Source organism: Arvicanthis niloticus, chromosome 23 (assembly GCF_011762505.2).
Source record: "Arvicanthis niloticus isolate mArvNil1 chromosome 23, mArvNil1.pat.X, whole genome shotgun sequence".
In the NCBI taxonomy this organism is placed as follows: domain Eukaryota; kingdom Metazoa; phylum Chordata; class Mammalia; order Rodentia; family Muridae; genus Arvicanthis; species Arvicanthis niloticus.
Genome location: NC_133430.1, coordinates 43,384,381 through 43,397,207, shown reverse-complemented (window position 1 = coordinate 43,397,207; position 12,827 = coordinate 43,384,381). Strand labels below are relative to the sequence as shown.

Genomic DNA, 12,827 nt, shown 5'->3' with positions numbered 1-12,827 from the left:
CCCTGAAAGCTGCCCTGCCTATCATACATTTACATTTCAGCTCACATTTATGGAGTAGCAATGAAAATAATTTTCAGCACAACATGAGGAGCTGTATTAAAGGGGCGTGGCATTGGGAAGGTTAAGAAGCACTGCTATAGCGGATCTCTCCACGGCTTACGACTACTTCTTGCATCTCCGTGTTCCTTTAACCCCTGTTCTAGCCCACTGGCTGTTTCCTCTCCCTTCAGGTAATCAATCCTGTGGCTTACCACCTTCAAGTGTTTTCTTTCTAGGCATTATAGCCATTGTGTTTTAAACTACAGCCACTCCCATCCCAGCAGCTCCTGCCTTGCCAACACTTTACACCTTCTAAAGACTTAATAAATGTTTGCTTTTTATTGTCTGTGATCTTCACTAATATGATGTCACAGGGAATATAGTTCTGCTTTTTCCCAAGAATGCAACCTAAGGCCCTTTAATAGTGCTCAACACAGAACAGACTTTTAGTAAATAGCCCTGAGTCCATAGTAAATAGTTACATTCTTCTCTTAACAAAGACTGGATGAGAGTGCTAGTAACCAAAGTGCTGCCTGCCTGTTTACAACTGTGACTCTCAAAATTCAGTCTTCAGTCTACTTGGAGTAACTGCAGATGGAAATGCCTGAGTTTTGCTTTGGGCCTTCCAAATCAGAAACTGAGGGCTGGTCCACTGATGTGCTGTAAAGTACCATTACATCATTATTCTTCATCTAAAGTGCTTGAATAGTCTGAGAAGGAACATACAGACTGTCGTGGATGCTTTATTTATTTCATTACATTTTTAAATCATACTGTTTACTATTACCCAGTGACATAAATCCTTTCAATGGTCTTTCATGATTTTTACACATTTATCGGTAACCTTTATCTGTCTGTCTGTCTGTCTGTCTATCTTGACCCAGCTGGCTTAGGACTTACTAACATTTGTATTACTTGGAAGTTTAAAAAATTTAATCTTCATAAATGTATTTACTAACTTTTTTGTTACTCTTTGGTAATTTCATAATGCAGACAATGCAGTTAGGTCATACCCACACCCACTTCACTCTCCAACTCCTTCCAGGCTCCGCCACCCCCACCCCCATCGAATTTCCCACCCAAAAGCACGTCTTGGTTTTGTTATAACTGTGAGTCCCATCAGTGCTTCGTGTGTGCTGAGTGTGCATGTGTGCAGGGCCATCTGCTGGAGCATTGACAACCTAAGTGGGACACACCCCTGAAGAAAGCTGTTTCTCCAGACAGCAATCAGGAGGGATGGGGCATCGTGAGGCCTCCCTCCCCTCCCCTGTGCACCCTAGGATGTTGGATGCTTGTGCATGTGACCTCAGCCTCCGTGGCTTTCTGCGAGCAGCAGCTTCGCCAAACCCAGAAGACACAGTTTTGCCACAGACCTGCTTAGCTGCTAGCCGATCCCCTCCAAGCTGTGAGAGAAGTGGGTGTGTGTAGATGCCCACAGAGGGTCGAGCACCCCATCCTCACTCAGCTTCTAGATGTTATTTTCCTGTGAAATAAGGGGAACCTGAGAGGAGACAGGAGATCTCTGGAGGGTGTATGTGGCATGTGGTGGCGCAGTCACTTATGAGTGGGTCAGGAAGGTTACTCATGGTTTTGTGCTATAAATAAGTAAGTTACCAGCTCTGATAATAAAGAGTGAACTACTTCACTCCTAGTGAATTAGTTGTCAACTCAGCTAGGCTGGGGACAAGTTCCCTTAATGAGCACCTGGGGAATGTCTGGCCGCCATGTCCGATTTGCTTGTGGAACTGTATCAGCAGGTGTCTTTTGGGGGGAGGGAAGGGAAGGTTCGAGACAGGGTTTCTCTGTGTAGCCCTGGCTGTCCTGGAACTCACTCTGTAGACCAGGCTGGCCTTGAACTCAGAAATCTGCCTGCCTCTGCGTCCCAAGTGCTGGGATTAAAGGCGTGCGCCACCACTGCCCGGCACAGCAGGTGTGTTAAGCTGAGACAGGGTCATACTCATTCACTCAACACCTACTTGTACATCTCATCTGGCTTAGACCCTGGGAATATAGTCATGACCAAAGATAGCTCTTTATGAAACTTATGCTGCAGTTAGTTGAGACAGTAATCAAATAAATGTAGGAATATGATTTGATAAATTTTGGTGCTTCCAGACACTAAAATAATTCTGTTAGTCTTATATAAAGTAGAATGAAAAGAATGCAGAAATATTGCAACACACTTAACAGTTCTGATTTTGCCTACCCCTCCCCCAAACAAGTCTGACTTAAGAGTTTTTCATGTGTGATTCATCCTTGACAGCAGATGGTCTTAGGAAAGAATGGCTCAGTGGGACACAGGGTGTCTTAACCAGCTTCTAGTAGGACCGTCTATAGTTTCTTTTACAATTGTAGTAGCCTTCCTTTTAGTCTCTTTATCTAACATCAAATGTGGTAGATGACATAAAACTTAAGTGGTAGCTGCCCTTGACTTGAGTTTGCATTTTCTTTCTCTATATGTGTGTGATGAGATTCCCAGTGCTCATGAGCCTGGTTTCTGTTCTCTGGGTAAGAGATGGTTGTGAACCCAAGTGCTTCTCTTTCTTTTTAGGGGTTAGAACTGCAGGAAACATCCTGCCACACTGCTGAAGCCCAGAGAGTTGATGAGGTGTTTGAAAGTGCTTTTCAACAAGAACACCCACGAGTGTGTTCCCTTAATGAGCACCTGGAGAACGTCTTGACGCCATGTACGGTCTTGCCTGTGAAACTGTATTCTGATGCCAGGAATGTCCTAACTGGCATAATTGATTCCCCTGAAAACCTGAAGGAATTTAAAAATGACCTCATTAAGGTCCTTGTATGGGTGCTTATTCAGCACTGCTCTAAGAGGCCCAGCACACAGGAGAATAGTCACAAAGCTGAAAATAAGGGAGAAGCCTCACCAGGGGTCCCACCAGCTTCTAACAGCTCGCCAGGCCCCAAGTCCCTGGAAGACTCCGATAGTTTAAATTCAGACATTGTCCATGACTGGTCTGATGGTAGTATTTTTGATGACGAACCAGCTATCAAAAACAAAAAAGAAAAACTTCAGTTCAAAGATCTGCCTTGTACAAATGTGTCTATTCCAGGGTCAGTAGATTCCCAGAATGCAGATGACCATTCTGCAGGCACAGGTACCAAAAATGATCTTTACGCTGCGGTTATGTTGGGACTTCCTGCTGTTGACAAGGGACAGCGAGAAGATATGGCGTCTATTCCTCTTGTGGAGTTTAGTTGTTCCCAGTCTCGCTTGCTGAGTTTGCCTGAAGAATGGAGGTCTAACTGCACACCCCGTTCCAAAATAAAGGAGATGAGCCCCTTGTTCCCAGAAGACTGGTACCAGTTTGTTGTAAGGCAATTGGAATGTTTTCACTCAGAAGAAAAGTCACGTGTCCTAGAAGAAATTGCAAAGGATAAAGCTTTAAGAGACTTGTATGTCCATACAGTAATGGCCTGTTATATTGGTTTATTTGGAATAGACAATGGAGTGCCTAGTCCTGGTCAGCTGGTAAGAGTCTACAATGGTGGCTTACCCTGGTCTGGCACCTTGGACTGGCTCTCAGAAAAACCAGAGCTGTTCCGCCTGCTTCGAAAAGCGTTCAGGTAGCTCGTTTTGATTATATACAAGCTGTTGGGTTTGGGTTGTTTCTTTTTTTTTTTTAAATCACTAGAAGATTCTTTTATTTTTTTTTTTTTTAAGCTTGATCTATACTAAGTATTGTATTGAAAAGAAGTTAACTTTTACATTTTTTATTTTGTTTGTGTGGAGGATTTTTTTAATAAACTCATTTTTTTTTTTTTAGTTCTTCAGTTCAGCTGTTTCGTTCTTCCCTCATTTTGCTTGTTTAGGGTTTTGTTGTTGTGTTTGTTGTTTCTGTCAATATTGAGGGTTGAACCTGGATGTTCTGTCTCCACCTTGAGAGTGCTGCTGTACAGGCATGAGCCAGCAGCACCTAGTTTATAAGGTGCTGGGCGTCAAACCCAGGGCTTTGATGTGATGCTAGACAGGTACGCTACCAACTGAGCTACATCTCCCTCAATTTCTTTTTTTAATCTGAAATGGATGATTTCATTTCAGGGGACTGAGCTGTTGAGACATGACCCCAGACCAGCCTTGAGCTCCTTCTAGATAACCAGAGATGAGCTGGTCACCTTGCCTCCGCCTCTGTCACATTTGTGTGCCACAGATACACACAAATGTATTTACCGTGGCTTACTTCCACTTCCGAGTCTTAAAATTTTTCCAGCAAATAGCTTTTATCTCTAAGGTTTTTTTTTAAATATTCTGAAATTGTTTGGGTTTCTGTTTTTTAGGTATACGCTGAAACTAATGGTTGATAAAGCAAGTTTGGGTCCAATAGAAGACTTTAAAGAACTGACCAACTGCCTCAGAGAGTATGAGAGGGACTGGTACATTGGCTTAGTGTCTGAAGAGCAGTGGAAGGAAGCAATTCTAGAAGAGAAGCCGTGCTTGTTCTGCCTGGGGTATGAGTCTAGTATGGTAAGGCATTTCCATGTAGAAACCTTAAAGACTGGAAGATGTAAATATTTGAATTGACAAATGATGTGACCTTCTAGCTGTGGATACTGTGTTAATGACAGTTGAAAGACATAGCCATGGTTCTGTTATAAGATAGTGTAACTTGGAATAGCTGCTTCATTTCCTTCTGCCAGCTGAAGAGGGACAATTGACATGCTGTGGCGCTTACTGTACAGCAGCTGACCTAGGAGAGTGCATGTAGTCTGCCACAGCACAGTTGACAAAATGTCTTCGGGTTTTTATTCCCAGTTCAAGTGTAAGAATTACCATTTTAGTGTTAACTCCTCAGGAAGAGAAATTAATTTGTAAGGAATAAGTTACTTCTTTTGCTGACATATATACTTCATTTGAATCAAATCTAACTAACCTTTGAGAATTCAAAGAGACTTCAAATTGAGGACCTTTAAAAAACACCTACTATTTACTCTTACTTCATTTCAAATATCTTTAATTGAACACAGATTTAAAAATTGACTGTTTTAAGCCTATTTTGGGTTTCAGGTCTATGTAACATTAGCAGAATGAAAGGAGTTCAGCAGCATCTGCCAACAGAAAAGATTGTTTTTTAAATTACCATGCTAAGGCATATAGTAAATAAAGAAACATTAGTTTTTTTTTTTTAAATGTACTAAATCCATTATTGAAAAGCAGCTAGAAGTCTCTATTTGAAGCACATCTTGTTGCCTCCTTTCTCAGCAAGACAGAAGTTCCATTAGAATGGTGGCACCATGAACACAGGGCTCTCCCTCCTCCTCTGCTCCTAGCTAAAGGGTGATTTTCCCTGGGGCGGAGGACGTCAGTATTCCTTATTTTCTTCCCCACTGTTAACTACTGAGGCCAAATTCCAGGCAGTAAGGAAATGGGCTTCCCTCCGGCCAGCCCTTCTCATGGGAGGTTTATCTTAGACACGTTCCTACCAGCAGTCTGGGCCTTGATCCTGCTTGCCTGTCCGTGTGATTGAGGCTGCACACGAAACGAGATGCGCTAAAGAGGCCTACAGTGGGAGTGCCTGGCGGGGAGCAGCATGTGAGGGTTACATCTCCAGACCCAGACTGCCTCCGAAATAGTCCCTGTGAGAGAAGCAAAGCAGAGAAAAATAAGAAATAAAAATCAAATAAGAGCTGAGCTCTGAAGCGCTCCCCGAAGGAAATGATCCATTAGCCGCGCTGTGGCTGCGCTGAGGGCACCCTTGGCTGGTACAGAAGCGAATGTGCCTTCCAGGAATTACACAGAAGAAATCAGAAGGGCAAGCTGTACTGGGCAGAGGACTAACCCAGTCATTATGGATGCAAAATCCTCAACACAATATTAATAAACTGATCCAGCAACCTATAAAAACAGCTTTTGTAAAAAAAAAGAAAGAAAGAAAGAGAAAGAAAGAAAGAAAAAAGAAAAACTGCTTTTGTTTCAAAATAGAATATAAATTGGTTTAACTTATGGAAAGCCAATTAATGTAATACAGAGTAACAGCAGAATAAGAAACGGAAGCCCCATAATTATCTCAGTAGATAAAAAGAAAAAACTTATTTAACAAAATTCAACACCCTTTCATGGTAAAAACAGGTTTTTTTGCAGCAACTGAACTTGATATAAATAATGTACAGTTTCCACGATGGTGCTGTGCTGGAAATTTCTGCTTCAGTGTATTGGGAAGTAACGAGGATTTGGTGAGATCATAAATGTTTAAGCTATGTGATGAGCTTAGTGGCCATTTCAACACAAGAACACAGTAGACTTCCTGTATGCATTGGATACCACCTCACAAAGACAAGAAGGCAGCCTCCAACAAGCCAGAAAGAACCCTTACCACAGCCTTGGCATGGTCAGCCCTGACTGCAGGCTCAGCTTCTAAGACAGGAGAAAACAAACCTGGACCAGTCTCTCTCTTCTCTATCCTCCCCTTCTTTCCTCTCTTCTCTCCCACCTTTCATAAATATCTATGCAGTTCATAAATATCTAAGTTCCATGATCATCCTTTCTCGGTCACTCAGGTTGCAAGGCCTAGAGGCCTGTGCCACTGTGCTTGGCCTGTAACAGCTGAGCCATGACAACAGAGTGGTGAGGCAAAAGAAAACGGTGTCCTTCGGTTCAGAACTGAAGAAGAAGCACTATTTACAGATGGCAGAATCTTACGTTTAAAATGTAAGGAATCATTTTTAAAACTTTGAAATAATTGTATGATATAAAAAGTTGATTGACATAAAATATTTTGTATTTTTTTATACCAGAAATGATCAAACCAAAATAAAATAAGGGAATCCCACTTATCAAAAAGAATAAAAGGCCACTGAAATGGCTTAACAGATAAAAGCACTTGCCACCATGTCTCCTGACCTGGGTTCCAGCATCAGGACACACATGGTCAAAGAGAATGATCTTCTAAAAGTCTTCTGACCTCCATATGTACACTGTGACGTGTATCTGTGTACACACACACAATGAAAAAAATTTTTTTTAAATTTATTTAAAAAAAAATACAAGCCAGGCATATCTCATGCCTTGAATCCCTACCTGCAGAAGGCTAAGAAGGCAGGAGGAGTGTGAAGTCCAGATCATCTGGGCTCTATATTAAGAGCCTGTCTCAAAAATAAATAAATAAAATACTTAGGTAGAAATGTTATAAGTATGAAACATGTACTCTGAAAACTGCAAAACACAGTTGAAGGAAGAAATTAAAGATCAAAATAAATATCAATAAATTAAAATACTCATATTTATGAAATACCCATGTTTGTGAATCAAACTATATTATTAAAATGCTAGTACTTGGGACTGGAAAGATGGCTCAGGAGTTAAGAGCACAGGCTGTTCTTTTAGAGGACCTGGATTCATTTCCCACCACCAGCCACATAGGTCACAATCACCTGCAACTCTAGCTCTAAGGAATCTGGCACCCTCTTCTAGGCTCCCTGGGCATTAGTCATGCAAGTGGTACATAGACCTCCATGCAGGCAAAGCCCCCACACACATAGCGTGTGTGTGTTTTAAATGGTAATACTCTTCAAATTAACCTATAGACCTGACACTAGCTGACACTAGCTGACACTAGCTGACACTAGCTCATTCAAGGCCCATCTGCCTATTGTTTTCTAAAAGTCATGGGCTGTCAAGGAACTCAAAATAGCCAGAAAAGTCTTTTTTTTTTTAAATTGGTGACCTCATATTTGTGAATTTCAAGATGTATTTTATGAAGTGCCCATATCTGATACTGTGAGGTTATGCATAAATGTGAGGTAAGCACTCGTGTATTCTGAGTGCAGTGAAAATAAGAAATCTTGTTCAACTGATTTTCAACAAGGATGCCAAGAACATGCAATGGAGAAATCAACAAATAGTACTGAGACAATTGTTCCACAGCTAAGAGAAACACTGGATTGTGGATGTCATTTCCCCATGGCTGCTACAAACTCATGCCTACAAACTGGGTGACTTTAAAGAACATATTTATTGCTCTCAGTTCGGGAGCTGGGAGTCAGAAGTCAGGGTGTCAGGAGGTCGTGCTCTCTGTGAGGGCTCTGAAGAAGAATTCTTTCCTTAATCCCCTGCTTCTGCTGGCTCCTTGCATTCCTTGCCTGGGGTGATGTAAAATTGATCTCCGTCTCCACATGGCCTTATTCTGTGTATTGTGGAGAGTTTTCCTGTTCCTTTCTTTTAAAAGGACACAGACATTGACTTAGATCCACATAAATCCAGGATGATGTCATCTCAGAGTCCTTAGTTACATCTGCAAAGTACCTACCCCAGTACAGGCCATGTTCACAGGCCTTAGGACTGACATTCCTCTTTTTGGAAGATGCTGAACCCACTAAAGGTCTTAGCTAATACCATATTAAGTAACTGACCTCCATTGCTTCAAGGAACTAAATGCTAAAACCATGTAAATTTTAGGAGAAAACATAGGAGTAGTCTTCATGACCTTGAACTTACGAATAAGTTCTTAGACATGATAACAAAAGTATGAGAAACGAAGCTATATCATTAAAAACATAAGGTTTAAGGGCTGGAGCAGTAGCTCGGAGTTGAGAGACGTGTCTTCTTTCCCAGTGGACCAAGATTCCATTTCTGACACCCACACGATGCCTCTCAACCATCTGGTACTCTAATCCCAGATCCAACACCCTCTCTGGCCTTCTCAGACACTGTGTACAGACATACATGCAAGAAAAACATCCAGTCACATAAAAAATGAAAATTTTAACGGAAATCTTGATGCTAGGATATAGCTCAGTTGCTAATGTGCTTGCATAGGATGCTTGAAGCCATAGGTTCTGTTCCCAGTTCCATATAAGCCAGGCAAGGTAACAGGACTGTTCATTCTACACTCAGGAGGTATAGGCAGGAGGATAAGCAGTTCAAGGTTTTTCATGGCTGTATCAAATTCTCATTGATCCTGACTACATGTGACCTGTGTCAGAAAGAAAGGAAGAGAGAGAGAGAGAGAGACAGACAGACAGACAGACAGACAGACAGACACAGGCTGGCCAGGACTGGGAAGTGGCACACTGGTATAGTGCTTGCCTGATACACAGAAGACCCCAGGTTGACTCCCCAGTATTAGAAAAGGGAAAACAAACAAAAGCATAGGCCCTATATTTGCCCATCTAGTGGCTTACTAAACCAGAACCTAGGATCCTGAGGGAAGAAGATTGCCACAGATTTGAAGTCAACCTGAGCTATAAAATAAGCCAAAACAAGAAGCAGCCAACCAGATGTTACATATCTGTAATCTTAGCAGAAGGAGCAAGAGTCATTCTTGGTTGCAGAGGACTTTTAGGGAGTTTACATTTGTGGCCATCCCAGCCCTCAAAACAAGTGGTTCGGAGAGATGGATGGCTCAATGGTTCAGAACACTATTGCTTTTACAGAAAATTGGGGTTCAACTCCCAACCCCCAGAGGATAGCTCACAACTCTTTGTAACTCTAGTTCCAGGGGTCCAGTCCCTCCTCTAACCTTCTTGAGGCACATGCAGGTAAAATTCTTATACACATAAAATAATAGAAGCGATTTTTTTTTTTATGAAGAGGAGAAGAAAGAAGGGCCAGGACACATTCTGTTTCCCAGGAGGATCAAGACTTCACGATCATCCTGGGCTACACAGAATACAGTGTTTAACTCTATCCTGGGCTATGTGAGGTCCTGCCTCAAAACAAAACAGTACTGAAAAAAATAAACTTGGTGTGTTACAGCATACTGTCAAAAAGTGAAAACAACCCAGAACAGGAGAAATAACTGCACATAGCTCATAAAAGATTTGTTACTTTGTTAATGTTATTTGTTAATTTTGTTATTTGTTAATATGTAAATAATTTAGACTCTAATAAAAACAGAGGATCCAACTGAAGATGGACAAAAGTCCATTTCTCCACAGATACACAGTGACCAATAAACACACACACACACACACACACACACACACACTGCTCTGCACTATTAATGACCATAATAAAACCAGGGCTGAAGCATGTAACCTACTGGTAAACTCGCTTGCCTAGCATGTGCAAGTCTCTGGCCTTGATCTCCAGCACTACCCAAGAGAAACACAAAAGCTACATTTGATTGCTGTATAATGGCTGAAATTAAAAGTCACTACGTCTTAACCAGGGTTGAGGAGATTGGAACTCTTCTATGCTGATGCTGGCAGGATACTCAAACAGATGGTCATGGAACCATTACGTGACTCATGTTCACACTGGAAAAGAACAAAAGTGAAGGCTGACACAAAAACTTGCACACAGATGTTCACAGTGTCGTATTTGTCATGGCTGAAAGGCAGAAGTGGCCTAGCCATGCATCAACAGATGATAGGTATGGAGAATGGTATATTTATTGTGGTATATATTATAATATGCCCATGGCCACGGAAAGGAATGAAGGGTGACGGTTCAGTACAAGGGCCATGAACTTTAACTGTTCAGGTAGAGAGTTGCCATGGTTACTAAGGGGAACAGATCGAGGAGCTAGGGAAGTGACAGCTGAGAGCACAGTGTTTCTCTGTGAAGCCATGAAAACTGGCCTCAGATGGACTGTGGTAGTTAGTATACGTTCTGTGAGTGTCCGAGAGCCATTGGGCTGTAAATTGACAATTGAAATGAGCAAATTGTGCAGAAATTGAACTACATCTCATTAAAACTTTCTGACAAGGAGCCTAGCCAAACGCTTATTCACCATGGTGATTACTCTTAATTGTCAGCTTGGAAGGATTTAGGATCACCACGGAAACAGACTTCTGGGTGTGTCTGTAAGAAAATTTTAGATTAGATCCAGGTGGGAAGGGGCAAGGAGCCAAGACTAATTGTGTGGGCCAAGTCCCAGACTAATGGAAAGGAAGAAGAGGTGCCAAACAGCACTCCTCCCTCTGCTCCTGGCTGTGGACTCCGTGTGTTCAGCCGCCTCACATTCCTGCTGCCAAGACATCTCTTGCAGGGGCCAGGGCCAACCTTCCTTTGTTACGCTGTTTGTCTGGTATTTTGTCACAGCAATGAGACACTGCCAGATCTGTCCAGTAACTAGTATTTATAGCTGTGCGTTGTCAAGGCCAACTGAAGTGGTGGGTTGGAGTCGGAGAAGACTAAGTAACTGAAATTTTTTGTGATAATAATTAAGTGACATTTTTCTTCTCATATCTATTTAGAGAGCAGTTAATTCATTAATTCTAAAGCTAAGCAACTCATGCACATTTTAAAACACCAATCTCTATTGTTTCCTTTTCACTTCCAGGGCGTTTACACCTCAAGGGTCCTGATGCTTCAGGAGCTGTCGGTGCACATCGGGAAGCTGAACGCTGAGGCTGTTCGGGGTCAGTGGGCCAACCTCTCGTGGGAGCTGCTTTATGCCACCAACGATGATGAGGAGCGGTACAGCATCCAGGCTCACCCACTGCTGCTGAGGAACCTCACCGTCCAGGCCGCTGACCCTCCCTTGGGATACCCAATCTTCTCTTCTAAGCCTCTCCCTATACATTTGTGTTAGTCCATGCTGACATCCAAGTGCAAGCACATCAGAGGAGGCGCTAAGGGAAAGTGGGAGTGTAAGTGTTGTAATTTCACTGGACTTTCTCTGCCCGGAGAATGCCTGAGAGAAAACGCAAGGTCTGCAAGCTGTTTCTCAGCCATCCGAATGACTCAAACAACAGGTCCTCTGTGTCTAACATGGGTAAAAGTAGTTGGCCAATATTTGTGCTGTATGAGTTCTGATTGGTTTTGGTAGCTAGAGACATTTGTACAAGAGTAGATTTTTTTTTTTTTAATGCTTTGTTAAATGCCTGAAAGGTGGTTTGTCTTTTAAAAAGTCAACAGGTATGTAATTACATAGTTAAAAGACATTCATATCAGTGTTTCTAAATAATAATGAATCATTTTAATGGTTAACAGAACATGTACATATATTTATTTGAAATGTAATTAATTTTTAGTATTTTTGAATGTACTGTTTTAGCATTTAACATGGTGTGAACAGTTCCATTCAGTGTATTCATTTGTCATATACTTTGCTTGGAAACCATAAACACTTGAAATAAAATCTCACCAGCTAAATTTTGTTCTTTGTTTTTGGAGAGGGATATCCACGTGTGTAGGTGCCTACCCATGCTTGTCGAGGCCAGAGGTCAACCTCAGGTAGTATCTCTCTCAGAAACTCGGGCTTGAATGGTGGCTAAGCTGACCAGCCAGGGAGACCATACTGTGTCTACCTCTGCAGCAATGGTTTTAGAAACACATGCCGCCATACCTGGCTTTTTACATGAGGGCTGCAGAAGTCATCATGCCAGGATGGCAAGCACTTTACCAACCGAGAGGTCATCCCAGCCGTTCCAACAAGATAGTACTCATCTTTCCACATATTTCTGTTATATGTAAATGAGGCAGGGCTCTTCATTCACCACGAGTGTCGTCACAACCAGAAGACATCCCATAGTTCTGACTTCATACACAATACTGACAACTGAATTACCCAGTGGGATCACCAGTGCTGTAGGGTTTGAGCTGACACTTGGGAATAAAGGGAAATTTCCATAAAGTGATGATCAGAATTTCATTATTATCCTCTCTCCGCCTAGAAGTGAGTTACAGTTACCTGGAGGGAAGGACGATGGATGTGAGCCTCTGCGGCGGGAACTTGATTTATACCTTACTTGACTTGTAATTAAACCGACAGGAACTCTTAGAATCGCAAGATCATATGCATTATCTTTGGAACTGGCCGAGCTTATTAAACTTATTATAGTTTGTAATTAGCCCAGTTACTGGACCAGTTTATTTATCTTACAGCTTA

At 42.0% G+C, this 12,827-nt stretch overlaps 1 protein-coding gene across 1 annotated transcript in view; it reads left to right on the top strand.

The window, feature by feature from the left end:
• The window catches only part of Pcnx4 (pecanex 4), a 41,497-nt gene extending 29,818 nt beyond the window's left edge, over positions 1-11,679 (top strand). The window contains 3 exon segments of the mRNA XM_076922026.1: positions 2,591-3,621; positions 4,333-4,519; positions 11,277-11,679. Of these exon segments, the coding sequence (XP_076778141.1) occupies positions 2,591-3,621; positions 4,333-4,519; positions 11,277-11,528 (1,470 nt within the window). The 3' untranslated portion in view covers positions 11,529-11,679.
• The last annotated feature ends 1,148 nt before the right edge of the window (positions 11,680-12,827 follow it).